We start from the raw sequence: 23,006 nt of genomic DNA, 5'->3' as shown, positions 1-23,006 counted from the left end.
ACCAGTTTTATTGCTGTATTTTCAGATCTTTACTTTCTTCCACCCTTTTTTTAAGGAATTGTCAACATTTAGGTGTGAATGCCAAACCTCACTATATTGGGGACATTCACTGTAACATATGCATAGTGCCTGTCACTTTTAGTTGGACTCTTCTCCAAGAGCAGGAAGTATATCCTTGACACTGTGATGACAGTTTCCAACTGGACAAGGATAGGGAGAGGGGCTGGGAATTGGATTAGGAAGAACCAAAGCCGTAGGTGGCAGCTGCACCAGTCAACTAGCTGCAGAATGACTCATAACAAAGGACATGGGGCTGCCACCAAAAATGGTGGCCTTGAGTTGAGTTCCCCTCTGTCCTCCCATCTTGTGCTCTGTCATTTTTTAATATGTTTTTATTAAAGATTTTCATATATTCAACATACCATAAACATTATAACTTAGTGTAATATAATAATATAATATACCTCCCCTCCCCACAAATAATAATAATAATAATAATAATAATAATAATAATAATAATAATAATATAAAAGAATTAATAGAGTGAAGCTTATTCCCCTTATTACTTTTTAAATGTTTTGATATTATTATCAATTTACTATAGATTTATTCTGTATCGCAAATTCCATACCGCTTATACAGTCCATATCTCCTTAGCTATGTTTGACATATATGTCAGCAACTCAGAATCAATTGTGTGTAAAATGAATTTCCACTATATAACACTAAACACTAGTGGCTCATCTTTGCCTTGTAGTACTCGTAACTTATGTGTTATCCCCCCCCCCAAAAAAACCCTACAGTAGGCCATATTGTACCATGCCTCTTTGTCAAGACGATCCAAATTTTTCAACTGTTGTACTATTGTTTGTCTCACAGCCACTATTAAGAAAGTTACTAATTGTTTGGCTACAATAGGTTCATTTTTATTTTAATACAAGGATAATAAAAATAATTCTGGAATAAAGTGAATATATTCCTTTGTTATCTGTAATAGTTCCGGATGTACCATATGCCCAAACTGTTGAACCCGCAGGCATTCCCACCAGAGGTGATAATATGTGCCTCTGGTGAAACACCCCTTCCAGCAGATAGACTTCTCATTTGAGGTGATGTGAGCCATTTGCACTGGGGCTCTATACCATCAGTGCAGCGTCTTCAGAGATGTTTCCTTAATAGTTGCTGAGACTGATTTGTAGGGTTTTTGTACCCAAAGCTGATTCCATTGGCTATCTGGCATATTAAAGCCAAAGTCAATCTCCCATACCATTTTCAGTCCCTGGAAAGAGCTTGTTTGTACCTCAACTAAAATACTGTACAAATATGATACGCTTCCCTTCCCTGTGAACCCTTTTGAGAGAGTTAATGGCCTAGTAGCATGTAATTTGGTAACTGGATCCCGCAATATGTGCATTAATTGTATTTCTTGTATCAAATTTAAGTTCCATTGTTGTACCTTAGTTTTCAGTTGATCTATCGTATAAGGAATGTTTTGTACATAAAAATCTCTTAACGATACAGGCTATAATCTCCCCATTGTGCTATTTTTCTTCTCAGCCCTTCATCTAGTAATCTGGAATATGTTTATAATGGAGTAATTGGAGAACACACTGGTGCTATTTTGGTTTGCCACGTTTTCCAAATAGTAAAAGTTGTTAGCGTATGTGGTTTTTAATTTGGCGGATATCTCCTAACTTTATTATTCTATAAGGTACAGCCCACATGGGGCCCATCCCCAACATCTCCTCCTCCAATCCGATCCAATTCTTTCCCCCTCTCATTATTATGAATCCCAGTTGTCTTAATTGAAATGCTTCATAATATATTGATAAGGAAGGGAGTCCCCAGCCTCCACCAGCTATATATATATATGTGTGTGTGTGTGTGTGTGTGTGTGTGTGTGTATGTGTGTTGCATTGCTAACCGAGGTGTTTTGCCCTGAAAAATAAATGTATTTATTTGTTTTTGCCTGTTTCTTAACATTTGAGGCTGGATGAGGATGGGGAGGATTTGGAATAGGTACAAGAACCTCGGAATCACTTTCATCTGAATTGCTGCTATTCTTCCTAAAATTTATAATTTTAGTTTTGACCATGATCACATATTTTGTTTCATCTCCTTAATTAATGGTTTATAATTTAAGTTAAATATTTTGGCCATATTACGTGGTACTTGTATTCCTAAATATTTAAATGAAGTATGACACACTGAGACCTGGAGGGTCCTATACACATTTAATTGCTGCTGCCGGGGGTGTGTGTGGGTTGGGCATGTTGAAAAACCTAATAACTGATTTCTCAACGTTTACCCGTACGCCCACGACTTGTGCAAAAGATATCAGTTCTTGTTTCAATATTAATGCTGATCATTCTGATTCAGATAGCATTGCTGTCATATCATCTGCATACATATTCAACAAGTGTTCTTCGCTCCCTCCCCGGTAGTCAGTAATAAGAGTGTTAGTACGTAAGACATTAGCTAATGGTTCCAGGGAGAGGGCGAAGAGCAAAGGAGATAGTGGACAGCCTTGTTTTGTTCCTCTTTCAGTTGGGATTGGTAACGAATCCATCTGGTTTATTCTAACCGTGTATAAGACTTGAAATTGCTGCAGTAAATTGATGTCCCAATTGATATGCGTGAAGAACTTCTAACACCTGATTTGATTACCCTTAATTCTACCACATTACTAATTCCATACTTGAGTCTTTACTTATAAATTGTCTATTCTTTAATTCACAATATGAATAGTACTAAATATATCTTAACAGTTTTAATAATATTGATAATATGAAAATTCTCATAAATCTTAATTAGTTGACATCAGTTCTTCTTTCCTTTAACTGTATTAGGTCTGGTAATACTCAAGTTTTGTTGATTCAGTGGAGCAGAACTAACACAATTGTTTGTTTTTCTTTTTTGTGAGTGTGCAGAGCTTCTCCATGTATCTCCCATTAGTGCAACTTCTAACAACTCTTCTTCTTGCAGTTCCTCCTCTGACCATGAAATGTTAAGTCCCAGCAATGTTAAGATGTGAGCCATTTCTTTTCTATTAGTTGCTTTTTGATGGTTACCATCTATTTCAGTGTGAAGAGAAAATGGAAATCCCCATCTGAATCTTTGTCCAGCTGTTTCAGAAGGTCTGTGGCTGGTTTAAACCTCTTGTGCCTTCTCAAAGTTTCCACACTGAGGTCTTGAAGAAATAAAATGGCATTCTTTCGTGGGTAACTGGTTCTTTTTCTCTCAAAGCTTTGGAAACTGTATCTCTGGTGGAAGAGTTAAGAAACGCTATTATAATATCCCTTGGAAGAGCTGATTCTCTGGGTTTTGGTCCCAGGCTTCTGTAAGCTCTTTCAATGTCTGCCTGCGATATGTTAACTTCTGGAATTATTTCTCTCCACCAGGAATTGCTTTAAATCACTCTGACCCACTGTTTCTTTCATGTTTCTAATCCTCATTTTCCTTCTTTTCTCTCTATTTTCTTGTTCTTCAAGGCGCAACTGTGTATCTCTTTGGCTATTAATAATTACCTTTAAGGCATTGGAGTTACGGATCCCAAGATCTAAGGCTTCTCCAACGGTCTCCACATTGCCAACTCTTGCAGCCAGACTTGTAAATTTATCCTCTATGGATTAGAAGCTCTCGTCCCATTTCTTTAATAAATCTAAGTGGAGATTGGAGATTTTAACAATCACCTCCTCCATTAATTCTTCCATGAGTGCTGCTGTGTCTCCCAGAATGGGTCGCCACCTTAATTCTAGACAACGATGAGACGCAACCAGATGTCCGAGTCTCTATTGGCTTGAAATAGTGAATTGTGGCACTCTCTGTACTTCCAGAAGTTATTCTAAACATTTCCCACCATTTCTTCTGACAGGCAGTCTAATTTGCTCTGCTGTCATAATGATTTAAACTCCGGAGAGGAGGAGAGCTGCATAGGTTAGCATCTGAACTCAGCATGTTCCTCCTTGTGTTCCGTCATAACCATGCGCAATTCCCCATCCAACAAATGGGAGCCAACAACATGGAATTGAAGCATGGAAATGGACATCAATCTGACATGGGGTATGTTGAATGAGACATTATGGGGCAAGAGAGGGGAGCTTGACATGAGGCTGCAGTTTTTACTGATAACTCTGTGCTATTTGTATGGTATATATTTAATTTCTGCGTTATTGAATATATTTACTTATTTCATTTATATCTCTCCTTTCTTCTGTGGAACCCAGAGTTTACCATCCAACCACTGGCCTGACCCAGACCTGCTTAGCTTCAGAAAGGTGGCTGCATGAAGCGCCTTCAGATCTAACTGAACTGCCATATCCCCTGACTACAGCAGCCAGCGAAGTTGGGGCTGGGGTGGAAGTGGGACAGGCCTGCACTCTTGCCAGTACTCTTGAAAAATTCAGGCAGAGGAAGACAGCTAGTATTTGCAGCTTGCTAGATCCAAACACAGCCAGGGTAACAGAATAACCACAATGGCCAAAAGCAAAAGATGTTGACACCTACCTTGTTGTAATAGTAAAGCTGCACCGTATGCCATTCCCCATCGCTCACACCTCCTGACACATATGGACTGACGACTGTGCTCGACTCACCTGCAAGGCAGAGGAGCATCCACACTGTCAGGAAGGGTGTGTGTGACTTTGGGCCAAACAAGTCAACATGTTCAGTGTGTCGTGTGAATACAAATAAATAAATAGGGGCCAATCAGGATTGGGGATAATGATGATACACCGGGGTGGATGTGGCAGGATGTGTGTGTTTAAACCCTTCTCACTGTGCTGTGGGCTTTGTCACCCTTCCTGGGCACCATAGTCATGATCAGATCCTCACATGTGTTATTTTTGAAGAAAAAGAAAACTGGACATGTGAATGTAGTCATTTAACGTATCATCTAGTTGGGTCCTTTGACAAACCCAAGGGAATTTGTCTTCTCTGCTCCTGTGGGGTAGGACCATCACTCTTCCCAACATACCAAGGGAAGAGCGCCTCACTTGAAAATAGAGAATGGCCCACACCTCATCACATGTAAAAACACACACCTGCAGAAGTCAGCATGATATTATGTGTGCTGTATACACACACAAACATGCAGATAAAAAAAACAGAGGCACCTTTGATACATACTGCGGTACTCATTCAGTGTTTGCGGCAATTCTTTCTAAGAAATGGATGAGGCACTAAAAAGTTATGAGCGAATGAATATACACTTCATAGTCATGTATTGCTATTTATGTGAGTCATTCCAAATACAATGGCAAAGATGCCTGCCTTGATAGTAATCTTTGCACAGCCTATCAAAACAGCAGTTCTCCATATTGAACAGCTTGTACAGAAAAACACACACATGCCGCACCCATAGAACGTTTGGCATGAGTAACAACCTTGAGTAGTCTCTTTTGGAGATGATTTATTTGGGGAATAAGATAATTGTTGTCTTTTACAAAGACTTTTTTTTTGCACTATTTGGTATATGTTGATTGCTTTTAATTTTGTTTTCTGCCTTTAAACTTTTTTTTAAGGCAAAGAAGACAATCATTTCCCAAAAGTATGTCCCCCACCCCATTCATTGTGCATTTATATGATTTGTTAAGTAGGTGGACTGTTTATTTTATTATCTTTAAGTTGGCTATGTTAGCCACCTTATCGGGCCATGGCCTGAAAGATGAATACATCTTTATTTTATTTTATATTTTAAATGCATACACATATATGCATTCATAAGCAAAGTAATAGAAGTCCACTTTTAAGAAGATAAGATGAGCCCTGCTGGATCAGACCAGGGTCCATTTAGTCCAGTACTCTGTTCACAAAGTGGCCAACCAGCTGTCGACCAGCGACCCATGAGCAGGACATGGGTGCAACAGCACCCTCCCACCCATATTCCTCAGCAACTACTGTAGACAGGCTTACTGCATCTGATATTGGAGGTAACACTTTTCACACACACCATCTTCTCAAGCTTAATGGCTTTAATAAAAGTATTGATTGGGAACTTTTTCTGTGGCTAAGCAAGCGAGAAAACCGATGCTTTGGGTTACTATTTGGGGGCTGCAGTTAACATGACTGGTTATCAGCTCAGATTCATTTAGAACCCTGGAAGCAAAAGCCATTTCCTTCAGTACAGTCGCTATATTTGACACATTTTATATCTGAACATTGCCTTTGAAACCAAATCGCCCATAAAAGGCTTTATGCTTTATTCTGAGCCAGATGAATAAGGAATGTGGTTGGGTGTGTATGACTTGTTATTACACAAGACAGGATGGCTTGTAAACCACAGCTTAAAACAGAACATGGTTTCCACTGATGCAGCTCAATCATTCATCCTGACACTAAAAGCATGCTTAAATAGTCCTTTGAGAGTTAATCTAATTTGACTGTTTGTGACCTTATGCACAGACGCACATATGCACAGACACGTGAACACAAACATTGCAGCGCATACAGATATGTTCCCTCACATCTCCCGCTGTTTGATGTTTTTCAAGCCCATGCACGCACATACTCTATGGCGAGAGGTACAAATGGGTCCCTGAGATATGGTCTCGGAGTCAATCAGATTGCCCTATGCATAACACAGCCCAGAACTTCTCGCACACATTATCCTCTCCATTTGTATGGGTACAAATGCACCCAAAGTGCAGCACCAAAACCCAGGCCCCATCCTAACTGTAACTAATGTAGGAACATGCAGACACAGGCACCAGTTCACAAGGAGACACACGAACACCCATTCATGTTCAGACCCAAGTCTTTCTTCAAGCTGGATTATGGCCTAGACTGGGGGGCTGTCTTAACATCACTCTTGTCCCAAATCTGCACTGCGTCACTTTGGAGCAAACAGCTGAAGATCTGCAGCAGAAAAGTTGGGGACATACCCCGACTTTTCCTGTGAGGTCTGTCCTTGCTTGGGCACTGTGCCGACTGGGGGGGCATTTCCGGGTGGAAGACAACCTCTCATTGGTTGCGGGAAGCTGGGGGAGGGGGCAGGCCCGGTGAGCCTAATGGCTGCCTCCCTTCATGTAAATATCTTGCCAACACCCTGCAACAGCGATACTGTGGCGGTTTGGTGGTGGAGGGTGAAGACAGCTCCCAGGAGTCAGAGGCCAAATCCTGCCTTATGTCTAACATGTCTCCGCACAGCTCTGGATCAGATCTTCTGGGCCTGGAGCATGATTTGTGTTCAGCCACCCCCCCCCCCCATCCACCAATGGATGCAGTCACTGACCATGTGAATCCTGGGACCCATCAAAGCTCTCCCACCACCACCACCACACACACACTCCCCTTCCAGTAGGTTGTCTTGCATCCTGTAACTGCAGTCCTGCATGTCTGTCTCTGCTAACATTCCAATAAAACACCCCAAGAGAAAGGGAAAAAGAAAGAGAAAGAGAAAGAGAGAGAGACAGAGACAGAGACAGAGACAGAGACAGAGACAGAGACAGAGAGAGACAGAGATACATTCTTGGCTTTCTCCCATCCCTTTCTACAATGTATGGGAGATCTACAGTTTTTGGCTGGCTTTGTTGGCTAGCCCCACCCGCACCCCAATGTAGGTGAGACCCTAACCCTTGGGCAAGACACCCTCAATGAGGCCCTCTCTCTCAATGGGTCTATCTTCTCACCAGCAGAGTCACCTGCTGCTGCTGCTCCTCGTCTTCCTCACCATTGCTACCACCTACTTGCTTGCTAAGCAAGGGAAGAATACCAGCTTCAGTGCTGGTGCTTGAAGACACCCTGAGCAGCTTTGTACAGCAGCATCCAAGACCCTTCCCCAGATCCTTCCTGGGGGAAGGGCTGGAAGGGAGTGTACCAGATTGGGTGCCAGGGCTGGAAGTTGCTCCAACAATGGTGTCCAAACCTAATCCAACTGCAAGCATCTCCCAAGGGACTATCCAGGGTCTAGAAAGGACAACTGAGAGTCACTGCTTAAAGGTGACTGAAGCACTTTTAAGCAGTGGTGTCCAAGCTCTCTCATCTGCCTTACCTGCCCTGGAGTAAGAAAAGCCAGCAAGATATTTTGTTGTTGCTGTCGACCTTGCATGGGCAAAGCTCTCTGGGCATCTTGGCCATGCAGCAACAAAACAGCCCCCAGCCGACACCCCAGCTTTGGAGCTGGGAAAGTGGTAGGGATCATTGCACACTTGCTTGGACAATCTCCACCCACCTCTGCAACTTCGAAGTTGGGAGGAAGGCTGGCTGCTCACCATAGTCAAAATGATGAGGGAAAAACGCTATGTAGAACCAATAAAAAAGAGAGATAGACTCTAGCGTTCAAAAGTAGAAAAGTTTTTAATCTCTTTGTCCAATTTTTTTTTTTTTTTTTTAAAAAAAAGCTGTTTGAAAAAGGGGCTCGATGTTTCGGATCTATCAATCCTTCCTTAGGAGCTGATTAGACAAAATAACATGAAAAAACAAAAAGCCAAAATGGAGCAGTTCAAAGACTTCTTTACATTCTTATTGCCTGCAGAGACAACAGGTGATGAGAACGTAAAGAAGTCTTTGAACTGCTCCATTTTGACTCTCTGTTTTTTCATGTTATTTTGTCTAATCAGCTCCTGAGGAAGGATCGATAGATCAGAAACGTTGAGCCCCTTTTTCAAACAGTTTTTTTTAAAAAAAGATACATATTTTTAAACAGCAGAGACATTTGGGCAAAGAGATTAAAAACTTTTCTACTTTTCCACACTAGAGTCTATCTCTCTTTTTTATTTGCTCAGCATAGTTACCAAAGGTGAGTGTGGCAAGTGTTGTGGTAGAAAACTGTTCAGCACACAATAAAATATTGGGCCTCTCACACTTGCCACATTACCAATGCCCACATTTTTACTATGGTTGTAAAAATGTGGGCATTGTTTGTGATAAAGGAACATGCTGCTTGGCACAGAACATTGCAGGATCTCAAGAGCACCCGTTTTCTACACCAGAACACTTCTCAGATAATTCATCAGTAGCTGTTCAGTTTGAAATAGGCCCATATTCTACTGGTGATTTAAAATAATGGGTAATCTGGTGCAACAACACCTAAGAACGTAAGAACATAAGGAGTGCCCTGCTGGATCAGACTGAGGGTCCATCTAGTACAGCACGCTATTCACACAGCGGCCAACCAGCTGTCAACCGGGAACCCACATGTAGGATATGGTACAACAGCATTCTCCCACCCATGTTCCCTAGCAACTGGTGCACACAGGCTTACTGCCTTGAATACTGGAGGTAGCACATAACCATCAGGGCTAGTAGCCATTGATAGCCTTCTCCTCGAAGAATTTATCCAACCTCTTTTTAAAGCCATCCAAATTGGTGGCCATCACTACATCTTGTGGTAGTGCATTCCCTCCTCCCTATGTTACAGGTAGACCCTTTTGGGGACTTTCAGTGAGGATACTGTTTATCTACCACACCCACCTGTGGAGTACTTCAGCTGGACCTGCCCATCTACGATCTCTACAGCCAGGAAATCATGCTTCTCGTTGAGACGCCCATTGTAGATTAGGAGACCGCTGCGTTCTAAGGTGGCAAACCTAACACAAGCAACGGAGTGATAAAGTAGAGAAAGAATCAGCATTTCCACACACGCAGAGGAGACATAGTACCACATTTTAGCACAGCCAGGGATGGGGATAAATGACGCCTCCTCAGAGGCAATACTTCCCGGAACCTCACTTATCTCTGCAGTCACCTCAAGGGAGTGTGGCAGCTGCAGAAAGATTTCGCTTAAGAACCAATCATCAAGAGAAAGTAAGGTCCTATCTTTGCCCCCTCCCTTTCAGGGCTCTAACAGCTTCAATGCCAAGCCAACATTCAACAGGTGAAGCCTTTCACTGCAGGTCAACATTCAGTAGGTGAAGCCAATTGCTGAATCCCATATCAAGCAGGAGACCTTATTCAAGGAAAATCCTAATCATCTACTGTTCCTTCTAGCTAGATTAAATAATCTCACCCAAAGAGGAGATATTTGGGCAGGACCCATATCTCAGCCGCCTAACCATGTATGAGAAAAAAAACTGGAAAAGTGGGGCGAAAGCATTGTTGAGTGCAGAGGACCACCCACCCCAGAAAGGAGGAACACCATGTCATCAATGGTAGCGAAAAAGATGGCAGCTCAGTTGAAAGTGGCTACAAGGCTGCTACTCCAAGAACTTACGAGAGGGAGAGGGTGAGGTGGAACCTCTGGCGCAGACCTCGGAACATGATGAACGATTTGGGAGGGAAGAAGCGTGTGGAGACTTCACAGTATGGCTTTTCAAAGCCCCCGGGCGGGCACTGACACTGGAAGCCGCCATCTGCAGAGTTGGTGCAAGTGCCTCCGTTCCTACACACGCCAGGGACACAGTGTCCTGCCCGGCTATCCACCTCACAGTTATCACCTGTTGGGAAAGAACAGGAAAAAAGTGGGTGTCAGGGGAGCTCTGGGAGTAAAGGAGGCAAAGTATGGAAGACTGGGATTCCTGGAATTTAGGAAAATTTTGGCATGGCAGGGAACATCACAATACGCTCTTTTGGATCTTGTTTGTGGTGCTGCAGGCTTCAAAATCCTCCAATTCGATGACCTTCTTGCTGCTTATAATACCCTACAGCAGCTTGGTCCAACTCAATGCCCTCCAGATGTTTAGACCACAGTTCCCATGTGCCCCAGCCACCATAGCCAACGATTATGGATGATGGGAGCTGTAGGCCAAATCACCTGGAGGGACCCAGGTTGGAGAAGGCTGCCCGACAATGAACATCCTGCACCCTCATAACGATGCTGAAGTGTAGGAAACCATGCTGTGCAGATCAAAAACACTATCCGCTTCTGCACAAATATACAGCGGGGAGAACCATGAAAACCCAAGCCTGGCTTCCCCATCATATCCCAGCTTTGTCTCAAGGTGCTGGGTTTATCTCCCTGAAAGTGATCAGCCCCTCAGTGCCACCGAGGGCTATTGAGCTAGTTTAAAATTGTCTAGTTAGCAGCAGTGCCATCACAGCAGGACTTTGGGGCAGGCGTCTGGGGCCCTAGTCAGCCGACGGGGTGGGAGGGGCCCCAAATGCAGCAGAGCTGGCTTATCACATTTTGAAGTAACTGAAGTAATGCACACGACCATCTAAGAGTCCCTCCCCACATGAGACCATTAAGTCCAGAGTTTAAAATGGCACAACTGTTTCATTGCTAGGGAGCAGTCATGGTTGCCGACTGCGTGGACTGCCATCGCTGGGTCTTCCTTTAGCAATGGTGAGCCTCTCTCCCCATTACTGGTACCACAGGAATCCGTTGCCAAGCTGAGGCTCTTTCAGTGCAATTGAAATCTGTGGACTGGCCCCAAAAATGGCTTCTGGGAGCACCTAGCACTGTCTCCATTGCCGTTTGTCCAAACAGCCACTAGGTGTCGCTATCAACCATTCAGTGCTTTTTGCCATGGTCACCAATACAGGATATGTCAGGTGGGCTTCTATGTGTTCCTCCTCAGCTGAACAGGAATGCACTGTGGAGTGATAGAAAGGGGAGGATTCACTTTCCCAGTGATGTGTCAGTGACAGCGTACAGGAGATGGCAGCTCTGTGACATGTCAGGAGTGCGATTCTCTAAGGAATTCCTGTTTCTAGGATTTTTGCAGTGTTGGTGGCAACTTCTGGTAAAGGAAAGCTGTGGCCCCTGAAAGGTTAGGGGGGATGCAGCACCCCAACCCCAAGACGTTGCCCACCCCTGACATCCATGTTATGTTAAATACACAGTGTGAAGCTGACCCTCTCTTTCTTTCTGATGGAGATTGGGACCACAGCACATGAGGAGGGGGCGTTTAAAACTCCCCCCGCCCACTTGCTTTCTGAAATTTGCCCTCTCCTGCACATAGGCTTTAATCATTCAAAACCATGCCTTTGATAAAAGTAACTGAGATAGTTATTTTTGGCCAATTCTTCCTTTTCCAGAGAAGGAAGAGCTGAAAGGCAATGACAAGCGAAACTCCTCATTAGGAGAGATTCAGTTTTGAGAAGAGAACAGAAGGAGAGCCCTGCTGGATCAGACCAAAGGTCCAGCATTCTGTTCACACAGTAGCCAAACCGATGCCTGTAGGAAACCCACATGTAGGACACGAGTGCAAGAGCACCCTCCTCCTTGTGCTCCCCAGGGGGGATCTACACTACAGCTTTAAAACGCTTTAAAGCGCTTTATAACAGTTTTGACAACTGTTGGAGCCCAGGACACACTGCATATACAGTTTTCAAAACGTTTTCAAAGTGCTTTAAAGCGCTTTAAAAGCAATAGTGTAGATCCCCCCTCATATAAGTCGAGTGATGAGTGTGGTAGAGTGATAGTCCTGAAGAGACCTGCTCCACATCCCTTCAGACAGAAGGAGGTCCAGCCCAAGCAGCAACAGACCTCATGCTTTGAAGAGTCTGAGATTCCTTGACTCTCTTTCTTGGAACAGGAATCTGTCACCAGCCTGTTACCAGAACCTGTTTGACAAATTTCTGTGAACCACTGACCCAAATCCTATGGCCCAAGCAATACTGGAGGTGATAGATTTTGTCTTTCAACCTCTGCTGTGCTCGAACCTGTCTCCACTCTTATTCCTGCTAAGTGGCTTTTCTGAAGACCTCACATCACCTTTGGAACCTGCATTCTCACTCTATTAAGCTGTGCCGGAAATTGCCTCCCCTCTCCTAAGCTTCCCCCCTTCCATTTTAAGAAAGCCACTTCTGCTCCATCACAGCCTGCAGTGGAAATAGAGTTGCCAACTTTTTTTCTGGTGGAGCTGCTGTGCCTTTAGCACATGTATAACATGCAGAAATCCCACCAGTGAAACTTCTCCATGCAGAGAAAAGTTTCACAGGCTGGATTTCTGCATGCTATTAAAGGCGCAAGAATCCTGCCAGGAGAATAAAAAACTGGCAATAATTTGCCAGGGATGATTTTTCATGTCATGGTGCTTCGGGACTGGATTACTAATGGTTTTGCTGGCTGCTGCTCTTGTGCTTTGAATAGCAGCTATATTTGCAGATATTACCAGGTAATAATGCGTACATCCGTGTTGTCAAAAGAAGCATCTACTGATTTCTGCATATCAAGCTTGCTGCTAAAAGCACAAACAGACCATGCCATTAACCACCACCCCCGCCCCTCTGGTCAGTTGGCAACCTTATTCAGAGCTGAGAAAAGTGGAACCTGCCAACATTAAATGCACAGGAGCCTTCTCCTCTAGCACATCTGGCCACGGTGTTGACAGACTGCCTGCCTTCATCAGCTCTTTCCCTCCTTTACATCCCCTTTCTGCCACAGATCAAGGACGGTAAGTGCAGCTATCAAAGAGGGAGCTGCCTTCTCTTTAAATCTAGGAAGAGGCAATGGTGGTTCTGCGTAACTTTCCCCCAGGGGAAGCTGAAGCATTTCCCATTGTCTCTGAAATTAAAGCACTCTCCCTTTGATGGGATCAGTAACGATTCCCCCAGTCTCATACCATAATGGGGAAGGGTGGGAGGAGGAGAGTGAAGACAGAATCAGAAGCCCACGTTCAGTCTGTTCCAAGCAGAGAGACTGAAACCCCTTTCTTCACTATATATTCATGGGCTTTGCACATCCTCAGCACTGGCTGCTGCCGCCCTATAGCTCTTGCCAAGTTGTTTCGTTGCTGTACCATAGAATGACCACTTCCTCTTTCTTGAATCAAAGGCAAATGCCAAAACCAATGGAAGCTAGTGGCTGCAGCATGTCAGATAGCTCCTTTAAAGTTCAACTGAAACCCAGAGTGTGGATTCACCATCTCGCTTGATATCACAGCTACCAGCTTCCACTTGACAATACTTTCTCCGCATCACTCAGTGCCTTCTCCACTAGCTCCAAAGTGACTCACCCCTTTGATTCATCTCAGCTCTGTGCAGTGGTGCAGTTAGGTCATTTTTAGACTTTGGACTTCACGGTCTTACTGTGTGTGTATTCAGAATATGGTAAGCCAGCCACAATGCATTTGGGGTGCCCTTGTGCTAATTCTGCTCAATGGGGCCCTGACATCATCATCATCCATTTATTTCTTACCCACCTCTCCCTCTGGATCGAGGTGGGGAACAACATCAAATATAAAAATACTATAGAACATATAAAACCAATCCATTATTAAAATAACAGCCAGACATTTTAAAATTCAACTGGGTAGGCCTGCCCCAAAGTCCTGTCCCAATGGTTCCAAAAGGTGAAAGCTAGATCATCCCTACCCAGTGCCTGTTTACCCTACCCTGTGCCTGTTTGCATTCTCTTCCCCTCCTTATTGTTTTATTATGATTTTATTAGAATGTAAGCCTAAATGGAAGGGTCTTGCTATTTACTGTTTTACTCTGTACAGCACCATGTACACTGATGGTGCTATATAAATAAATTAATAATCATCATCATCATCATCATCATCATCATCATCATGGCTACTATGGAATCCTCAGGTTTAGAAGCATTATACCTCTGGGTACCAGTTGCTAGGGAAAAGGAGCAAGAGTGGGGGGCTGCCTTTAGGTCCTGCTCATGGGCTTCCCAGAAGCATCTAGTTGGACTGCTGTGAGGAGCAGGATTCTGGACTAGATGAACCCTTGGTTTGATCCAGCAGGACTCTCCTTGTGTCCTTATGCTAGAACACTGCTGGATGACCCGTCCAACACCAGTCCCAGTTACCTACATGGGAACCCCTAGGATTGACAATGCCAGATCACAACTTGGAGATGTTGCTTTAAGGGTGCTGAGATGGTTGGACAGGTGTGACTTCCCCAGTCCTGATCTCCCCCTGTTTCTGTTCCTCTCCCTCCTCTCTTATGCAGCATACACCACTCTAGTTTCACCACACTGCAGGAAATAGAAGAGAGTGAGTGGCATAACCAGAGAAGGAACAGGACAGGACAAGCCATAGGGGTGTATTGTCCCCACCACCACAGCATTTAAAGGTATTGGAAACACCTCTGGAAACCCTCAGAACTTCCCATCTTAATGCTAAAAAGTAGATGAGGAGAAGAGGTGGCCAAAAAGGGGTATTCCATGCTGGGCAGGATAGAGGCCAACCAGATATATTCAAAGGCAGACATGACTCCTGGATCTTCAAAGTTGCATTAAAAGGCAGTTTGTGTGTGTGTGTGTGTGTGTGTGTGTGTGTGTGTGTGTGTGTAAGTGTAAGTGTAAGCTAAGCTTGTCATGCAGGGCTGAGAAAAGCTGCACTTGTGGAAACTCCCATTTAAACCTGGCTAACAAAGGGACCCATGCCCTGTCTTTTGAATCCAACTGCTATATGTCCATATAAATAAGTAGTCAGGGGTGGGCAATTTGTGGCCCTCACCATGAGCTATGCTGGCTAGGGCTTATTGTAGTCCAGCGAAGTCTGGGGGGCCATAAATGGTTGACCTTTGAGCTAGACCAATAGACAGAGGGAATGTGGTGGGGAGGAACCTCTTCCCCCTTCCCTGTCAGCTTCTGTGGGGTAGTCCTAGCTTGTCAGAGAGATGCATCGCTCAAGAACACCTGATTTGCACGCAGAAGGTCCCAGGTTCAAACTATAGCTAAAAGGACCAGATAGATAGCAAGTGATGGCAAAGACCTCGGATGGAGACCGTTGAGACCTGCTCCTGGCCCAAGTAAATAACATAGGGCCTGGTGGACCAATGATCTGACCTGGTAGAAAGCAGTTTCTTGTGCAACCGATAGTTTGCGCGAGTCCCAAAAGCAGTGGAGCAGGAAACCCAGCTCTTTTCCTCCTCTAATTCCTCCCACTGGTTCTTTGCTCTGTTCTTCTGCTGCTGTCCACTTGCATAAGAACATGGGGAGATGTCAGGAAGTGACAAGGTAGCAAGCACATTAACCCTTCTCCGAATGTGAAGTCACGCTTCGAACACCCAGGGTTAATTACCACTCACTTCGCTTATCTCTTCGCCAACTAGGCACAGAGAGATGCCTCTTTCACTCCTGCTGTCGACCACACAGCCCCACAGTCCTCTTGGCAGCGGAGAGGCCTGGGAAGCCAGTTGCCCCTTCCTGATCCTTTTATAAACGGGCTCCTTTTGTTTGTCTTGATTGCTTGTCCTGCGAATAGGTGACCAGCCCTGTAGAACAGGGGTAGGAAAACCAGTCCTTTCCAGAAGTTTGGGACTACAACCAGCCAGCTGGGGAATGCTGGGATTTGTGGGACTTTTATGTGTGTGCGTCATGTGTCTGTGTCCGTGTGTCTGTGTGCATAAACTTGCATAAGATTGTGCTCTTAATCACTAAATCACAAATCATACATTGGAATGCTAATTAAATACATGGGCATTTAAAGATATGTGGACAGGTATATTTTACTTCTAAACTTCATGCATTGGCTTTAGAGAACAACAGCTGAACTGCAGTGTTTCCTGCAGCAACTGTCTCGTGTAACACTGTCCTGAGAATACTTCTCATCTTGGATGGCAGGCGGGTCCTGGAACGCAACCCATATTTTTAACTTGTTGCCCTTGAACTCTTGCTGTAATTCACAGCAATCTCCCCCACCCCCTTCTGTTGCCATACTAGACTCCCCCACTCAGTCCTGAGCAGACTGGCAAGAAGCAAAGCAGTCCCAGGTTTCCCTGGATTCAAAGATTTATAACTCATAGCCTGGCTGTCTCTACAGTTCTCTTAATCCCTTCCTTCACAACATATCCTGCTTATTCAGCTGTAAGTAGAAGACTTGTCAGGCGTTTGCAAGGGGCTCTGCCGGGAAAGCTTCTCCATGTTCCTGGCAATGTACCACGACTGCCGAACATGCCATGGACCTCCTGATCACCATCATATCCTACCCCGCCCCGTGTCAGTTGGCTCCCTACCTTACCTACTACCAGAGATATGCTTACATTACAATATGCCAGCCTTCTCCAACGTGGTGCCTTCCAAACTAAAACTCTCAGAATCCCCCAGCCAGAGTTGTAGTCCAACACATCTGGAGAGTACTGGGTTAGGGAAGGCTGATGTAGAGGATTGCACTGTTATTGTACTAATTGCTATAACTCCAGTCATTCTGGTTTTATATAATGTAGTAGCTATCTAAATTATGCAAGTGGCAGCAATTGGAGATGGCGCAGACTCTACCTCAAGATCCCCCAAAGTAGCGCCCTCTGGATGGGTTGGACTACAACTCCCAGAATCCCCAGCCAGCTGGCTGAGGATTCTGGGAGTCATAGCCCAACCCATCTAGAGGGCACCAAGTTGGGGAAGGCTGCTTTCCTTGGTCTTACGTGTGCATATAGAAGCATTTCAGACTGTAAATCCATTTCACTGGAAAAACCGCTAGATCTCCGACCACACCAAACCCCCTCGTTCACCGAAGATCGAGCCTTTACCTGTGAAGTGCTGGCGGCAGATGCAGGTGTATCCCCCCTCCTTGCGGGTACAGCCTCCGCCATTGCGGCAGGGGTTGGAGTAACAGAGGTTGATCTCCATTTCGCAGTAGTCGCCGGTGAAGCCCTGGGGGCAGCGGCAGCGCAAGCCCGTGATGGGATGGATGGGTCGGAAGAGGGTGGAGAGGGAGGAGATGAAGGGAGCTGAGCTGTCGAACTTGAGCACCGAGATGCACTTCATGTAGTTCTGGCAGGGCTCGCGAAGGCAGACGTTGTCGTCGAAGGGCAGCACCTCTAGCATGGAGACCGAGGTCAAGGTCATGCGCTTCATGTACAGCTGCTCCTGAAGCTCCTCCGAACTGAAGAAGTGGCCGCTACGGGGCGCCATGGCCGAGAAACTGACATTCAGCACCTGGCCACCGACATCTGTATCGTTCTGGATGTTGAAGATGAAGACGTCCTCCTTGGGCGTGGCCAGCACGGCGGCCACGCCCTCGAGGAAGTTGGCGAGAAGAGGCGAGAGGAAGCGCTCCTGCCACATGTTCTCCAGACGCACAGTGATGCTGTTCGCTAACATGTCCTCAGTGATGACAATGACACGCAGGACACACTGGGCGGTCACGCTGTGGATCCCATCTGCAGAAACGACAGGGGAGGAGTTAGAACGGGGGCTCTCAAATCCAGGGGTCGCTTTGGCATCGTCAAAAAGAGGACAAAATAGGGCACAGATTTGCAAAACGTTTGCATATGCTAATTTAAAGAATTAAATTTAGGGGTGTGTGTACTATCCCTTAAATAGAAATACATTCTACAATACATTGCGGGGAAGACTGTGACCAGGTCACTGTTGTACCTGCTCAGTTAGCTGTTGTTCAGGGACTCACTGTTGTTGCGCAACTTTAAGGTCCCTGTGGTCCCCCCCTTCTTATGGTTCTTATCTTTAAAGAAGCTTTGGACTGGACAACCCTCCAAACAGAGGCCACCAGCAAATAGAGAACTGTCCTCTGACCACCCTTCGAATAGGGTACTATCCTCAGTTAAGTAGGACACCTGACCACTCTATTCTCAAACTCAGTCGTAGCAAGCCTCCACAAATCAAGAAAACAAAAGCTGTTCTTCTCCCATGATACATCTAAGGGGACTAATTCAAACTTTGAGTTATTTTTGATACGGTGAACCAATCATGTCATGAAAACACTCACAATTTGATTAAGGCCTAAGCTTTTGTGGACTAGAGACCACTTCACCAGATGATGCCAAAATAAAATGGTGCATCTTGAGGTACTACAGCAGAGAAACAAAGCTATCTGGCAGGACATTGTAATCATGCAATGGTTTCGTGTGCCTCCAAGGCACAAGGCACCACCTTGTGCTCCCACTTATTTGGGGGGACCTTTTGAGGGTCATAAGTGAATGATGATTTGAAGACTGTGGGGGGGCATCTACACTACTGCTTTTAAAGTGCTTTAAAGCACTTTGAAAACGTTTTGAAAACTGTATATGCAGTGTGTCCTGGGCCCCAACAGTTGTCAAAACTGTTATTAAGCACTTTAAAGCAGTAGTGTAGATCCCCCCGCCCACCCAGTTCACCAGGAAAACAGATACGCTGCTGGTTGAATGTACCACAGCAAAGTGGGCTGAAATTAGTGATGCGAACTGACTTCTGGCCAAATAATCAGGGAGCAGTTGTAAAAAGGGAGGGATCAGGAATATGTGGGAACACTATTCAGGTAACTACAAATTCCCTGAATAGTAGAAGCCCATGGAGCAAAATACCTCTGCAAAAGCCACTTTTTATGTACAAAACCACAAAACAGAATACTGGGACTCAGCACTGCCAATTCACATGTCAATGAGCCCAGTCCATGCGACTGTTCACATTCACCAGGGGGGAATCCGCACGTCGTACCGAGATCGCTTCTAAGCGACCCCAGTGCGGCGTGAAAGCGATCGTGTAACTTGCCTTTGGAAGAGCCGACGAAGAGACGTCCTTCCCGCCGCCGCTGCCGCCACCCACAGACCTCCTCGCCGGCTGGGACGGAGAGCTCGGGGGAAGAAGGCGGGGTGGAGAGCTTCTTCCGCTCTCAACCCCACCTTCTTCAGCCGAGCTCTCCTCGCCGGTTGCTTTCACGATCGCTTTCACGCCGCACTGGGGTCGCTTAGAAGCGATCTCGGTACGACGTGCGGATTCCCCCCTGGTTGCGCTTGCATTTCCCTGGTCAACACCTATAGTAAAAGGCAGTGAGTTGCATCCAGTGTTAGTCCTCTTAAGAGGAGGCCCATTGAAACGAATGGGACTGAAGTTATTTATTTGCAACATTTGCATACCACTCCAGATCTAAACACATTCCAGAGCGGTGAACAACAAGAGATAAAATGAACATAAAATAAAAGGAATGAAACATGATATTAAAATTATTCTTTAAAAAACAGAGTGGCAATAAAACTGAGGCTGGTCAATGAAGGAAGGCAAGTTAGATTAACATTAGATACAGTCCAATGTAATAATACTAGAATCATACTATTATGGGTTTGTTTGCTTTTCATGTGGAGAAGTTCTGAAGTCAACTTTGCTCAACCTGAAGGGGGTCGTTCCCTTCAGACAGGTTGGATTGCAATGTCAATTCATCCCCATCCAGCATAGCTTTATAACCTCATTCACTGGTGGAAGGCTGAGACAAGTCTCACCAATTCCTGCCGCAATCTCTGGTCCCCAAACCCTCCAGAGCACATTTTCAAAGGGCAAAGGAGGCTGTCTGCAGGGGGAGTGGAGAACTGATGAAAACCATCACTCTCCCCTGTCCTCCACACCCCACACCAGTGGAGTATCCTGCGAGCAGAATTCCATTCATGGGAAATGATAGAATCCAATAAATGCATAGGACAGAGACAGAGAATCCAAGGGGTTGTCTATACACCCTCTATACCCCGTTGTTGCTGCACAGTGGCACTACATTGTTTAGGTGACGCAGCCACCAACTTGCAGCCCACATCAGGCTTTCCCCCCCCAGAACTGCGCTTTTTCGTGGTGTCATTTTACCACAACTTTTTCAATTGTTCCGTTCATTCCAGGCACCCAGCAAGCAGCGATGCACCCTTGAAGTCACAGCATGCTCCATTCAAAATGAGGCAAAGGTTTTAGGAACATTTACACTGCCCCTGCGCCTCCCTGCTAAATCCAACTTTCTCCCCGCCAAATGGGACTTAAAGTTAGAATAACACTCCATACAACTTCTGAGTTGTTCTCATCCATGTAGGCAGAGTGCATTGGAGCGGAAGATATAGCATGAGACGGGACATTGGGAAACGGAGAAGGAAATAATTCACAAGCCATTGCTATTAATTACTGCTTTCAGACTGCCTGAACCAAATTCCTGAGGTTGGGCATGGAGGAGAAAACTGGACCCATCCTGCTTGCTGTTCTGTGGCCCACAGGAAATTCTGCAAAAACCAAAATAAAACAGAAAAACACCCTATCCCCCTCAGAGAGATTTGCCTTGTAAGAGATCTTTCAGCTGTACGCTCTTCAGGGCAGGGATTCTCAGCAAGGGGTGGAGGAAATTTACAACACTGTAGAAATGTTTTACAATAACCATCAGGAGCCTTGCCATTCACCATCGAACGGAACGCTCCATCTTCTGACTTATTAACGTGTACGCTGTTTGTCACTTTGTCTTACACAGACCACGGCTCTCCTTCCCCTTTGCTTGCCTCGGGATTGCTTGCTAGCCGGCCTCCCCTCCAGGACGTGAGGCGCGCAGGCTGCACCGGAGTTGCAAATTAAAGCACATGTACAAGGATCACCATTTATTTCATACGATGATTCTCTTACCACAAGGCAAAGGAAGGCCAGACTTTAAAGGTATGTGCATGTGCAACGGCTCCCAAAATAACAACAGAGCTTTAGTTACTGGGTGGTATAGAAATGTAATAAATGAAACAGATGAAAATAAAACAACAAGCCTTTTCTGTACATTCATCTAATCATAACTCAATTGAAAAGCTGGGTATTGATTATATTTCAGAGCGATCAAAAAAGCAAATCATCCATCAGATGGCTTAGTTCAGCAACTCCAATCTAAGGGTGCAATCTGATGCATGTTTAGACAGGAAAAAAAGTCCCACAACTCCCAGCATTTGCCCAGCCAGTTATGCAGCACAGGGCCCTGCTGGGAGTTACAGTACTTTTTTCCTATCTAAGCATGCATCAGATTGGTCCTTAAATGTCTCTCCTGCACCACAGACAGCAGATCCCATCCTTCTCCACACCAGCTATTCCAGAATAACTTCAACACAATGCTCCCTGTTCTGTACCATCAATCATTTACGTGGATTAGAAGTTTCCAAATATTCCACTGGATCAATACAATATAATGAGTAGTTTTGACATGTATTGTACCATTTTTAGACTGCATTTAAAGAGGCCTTTTCCCTTTTAAAGCAGGAAATCTAACATTATAATAAGCACCTGATTGGCAAAATGCCATTTAAAAAAATCTTTGTTTGTTTGTTTAAAAAACAAAGCTGACACCGTCTTCTCTGCTTTCAACGCTTTCATACAGGCAGCAAAGGGTCAAAACGAGACTCTCTTTTCATGGCTTTAAAACACACCAAAATTGAGGTTTGGGGCAGGAAGGTGGTACTCCGCTTCCAGAACTTGTGGTATGAAGAGTCTGCTTCGTGGTGCTTCATAGTAGGGCGGACTTTAGGCACCCTCTCTAGGAATCCTTGACTTTTGAAAGGGGCCATGGCTCCGTGGTAGAGCACATGCTTTGCACGCCAAGGATCCCGGTTCAAATTGTGGCATAGGGTGGTCATGTGGCCTACTTTACAGAGGACAGTCCTCCTTTTGAAGGCATCCACTGTTTGAAGGGATGCCAAGTCTAAGTCCAGTTTAAAGATAAAGAACTATAAGAAGAGACAGCAGAAGCCTAGAGGTTGTCAATCTACCTGTTGACTAAGCAACCACACCAGTCACCTGGTCACAGTCATCCCCACTGGTGAGATGTATTGTACTTCTGTTTCAATGCTAGTAATTATTTCTAAATTTGCATCTATGCATATAAATTAGCATTCACAAATTTTGTGAAAACCTGTGTCCTCCTTTGCCCTCTTTCCACCCTCTTTTCTTCTTCTTTTAGTGATGTGGAAGTGGCCACCCTGCAAAGCCACTGCCATTTAGTGCAGAACCTTTAGATGCAGAACCTTTTTCAGCCCAAGGACCAAATTCCATTTGGGAGAAGTTCTCAGGGGCTGCATTCCAGTGGTCGGAGGGGCCAAAGGCAAAAGGGGGAAGGCCAAAAACAAGAACTCCCAGCATATTATATCGTAAAGCCCTTACTGCCACTAACTAAACGTTAAGAGAGGCATTGCAACTCTTTAGAATGGGAGGGGGGAAATAAACCGGATCAATAGATGCTTGAGGGAAAGGGGGTGGGGTCAGAAGAAAGGGGCATGTCCTTTTGGGTAACCCCATAACGCTGGATTTGGCCTGCGGAGCTGAGGTCCTGTACCCCTGGTATAGATGGACCTAGTGCTGGGCCAAATCCTGCTCCCTATTTTCAGGAACTCACTCTCTCCCTGTGAAAGAGGCATTGTTTTTTCTGCCTCTTTTGCAGGGAGCAAGGGTGGGGTGGGGTGGAAATTCAGAGAATTTTCTCCTTGAGTTTCCACATATCCTTTTTAAGAGTAGCTGGTTG

General features: G+C 45.1%; 1 protein-coding gene across 1 annotated transcript in view; it reads right to left on the bottom strand.

Moving 5' to 3' along the window:
- Positions 1–23,006, bottom strand: part of CELSR3 (cadherin EGF LAG seven-pass G-type receptor 3) — a 105,944-nt gene that overhangs the window by 48,990 nt on the left and 33,948 nt on the right. The window contains exons 2-5 of the mRNA XM_063121362.1: positions 17,311–17,943; positions 10,151–10,373; positions 9,412–9,527; positions 4,507–4,595 (exon numbers count right to left, since the gene is read on the bottom strand). Coding sequence (XP_062977432.1) covers positions 4,507–4,595; positions 9,412–9,527; positions 10,151–10,373; positions 17,311–17,943 — 1,061 coding nt within the window. The remainder of the gene's footprint in view (positions 1–4,506; positions 4,596–9,411; positions 9,528–10,150; positions 10,374–17,310; positions 17,944–23,006) is intronic.

The sequence above is a fragment of the Elgaria multicarinata genome, chromosome 3, assembly GCF_023053635.1.
Source record: "Elgaria multicarinata webbii isolate HBS135686 ecotype San Diego chromosome 3, rElgMul1.1.pri, whole genome shotgun sequence".
NCBI lineage: Eukaryota > Metazoa > Chordata > Lepidosauria > Squamata > Anguidae > Elgaria > Elgaria multicarinata.
Note: the sequence above shows the minus strand (reverse complement) of the source record. Positions and strands in the feature narration are given on the sequence as shown.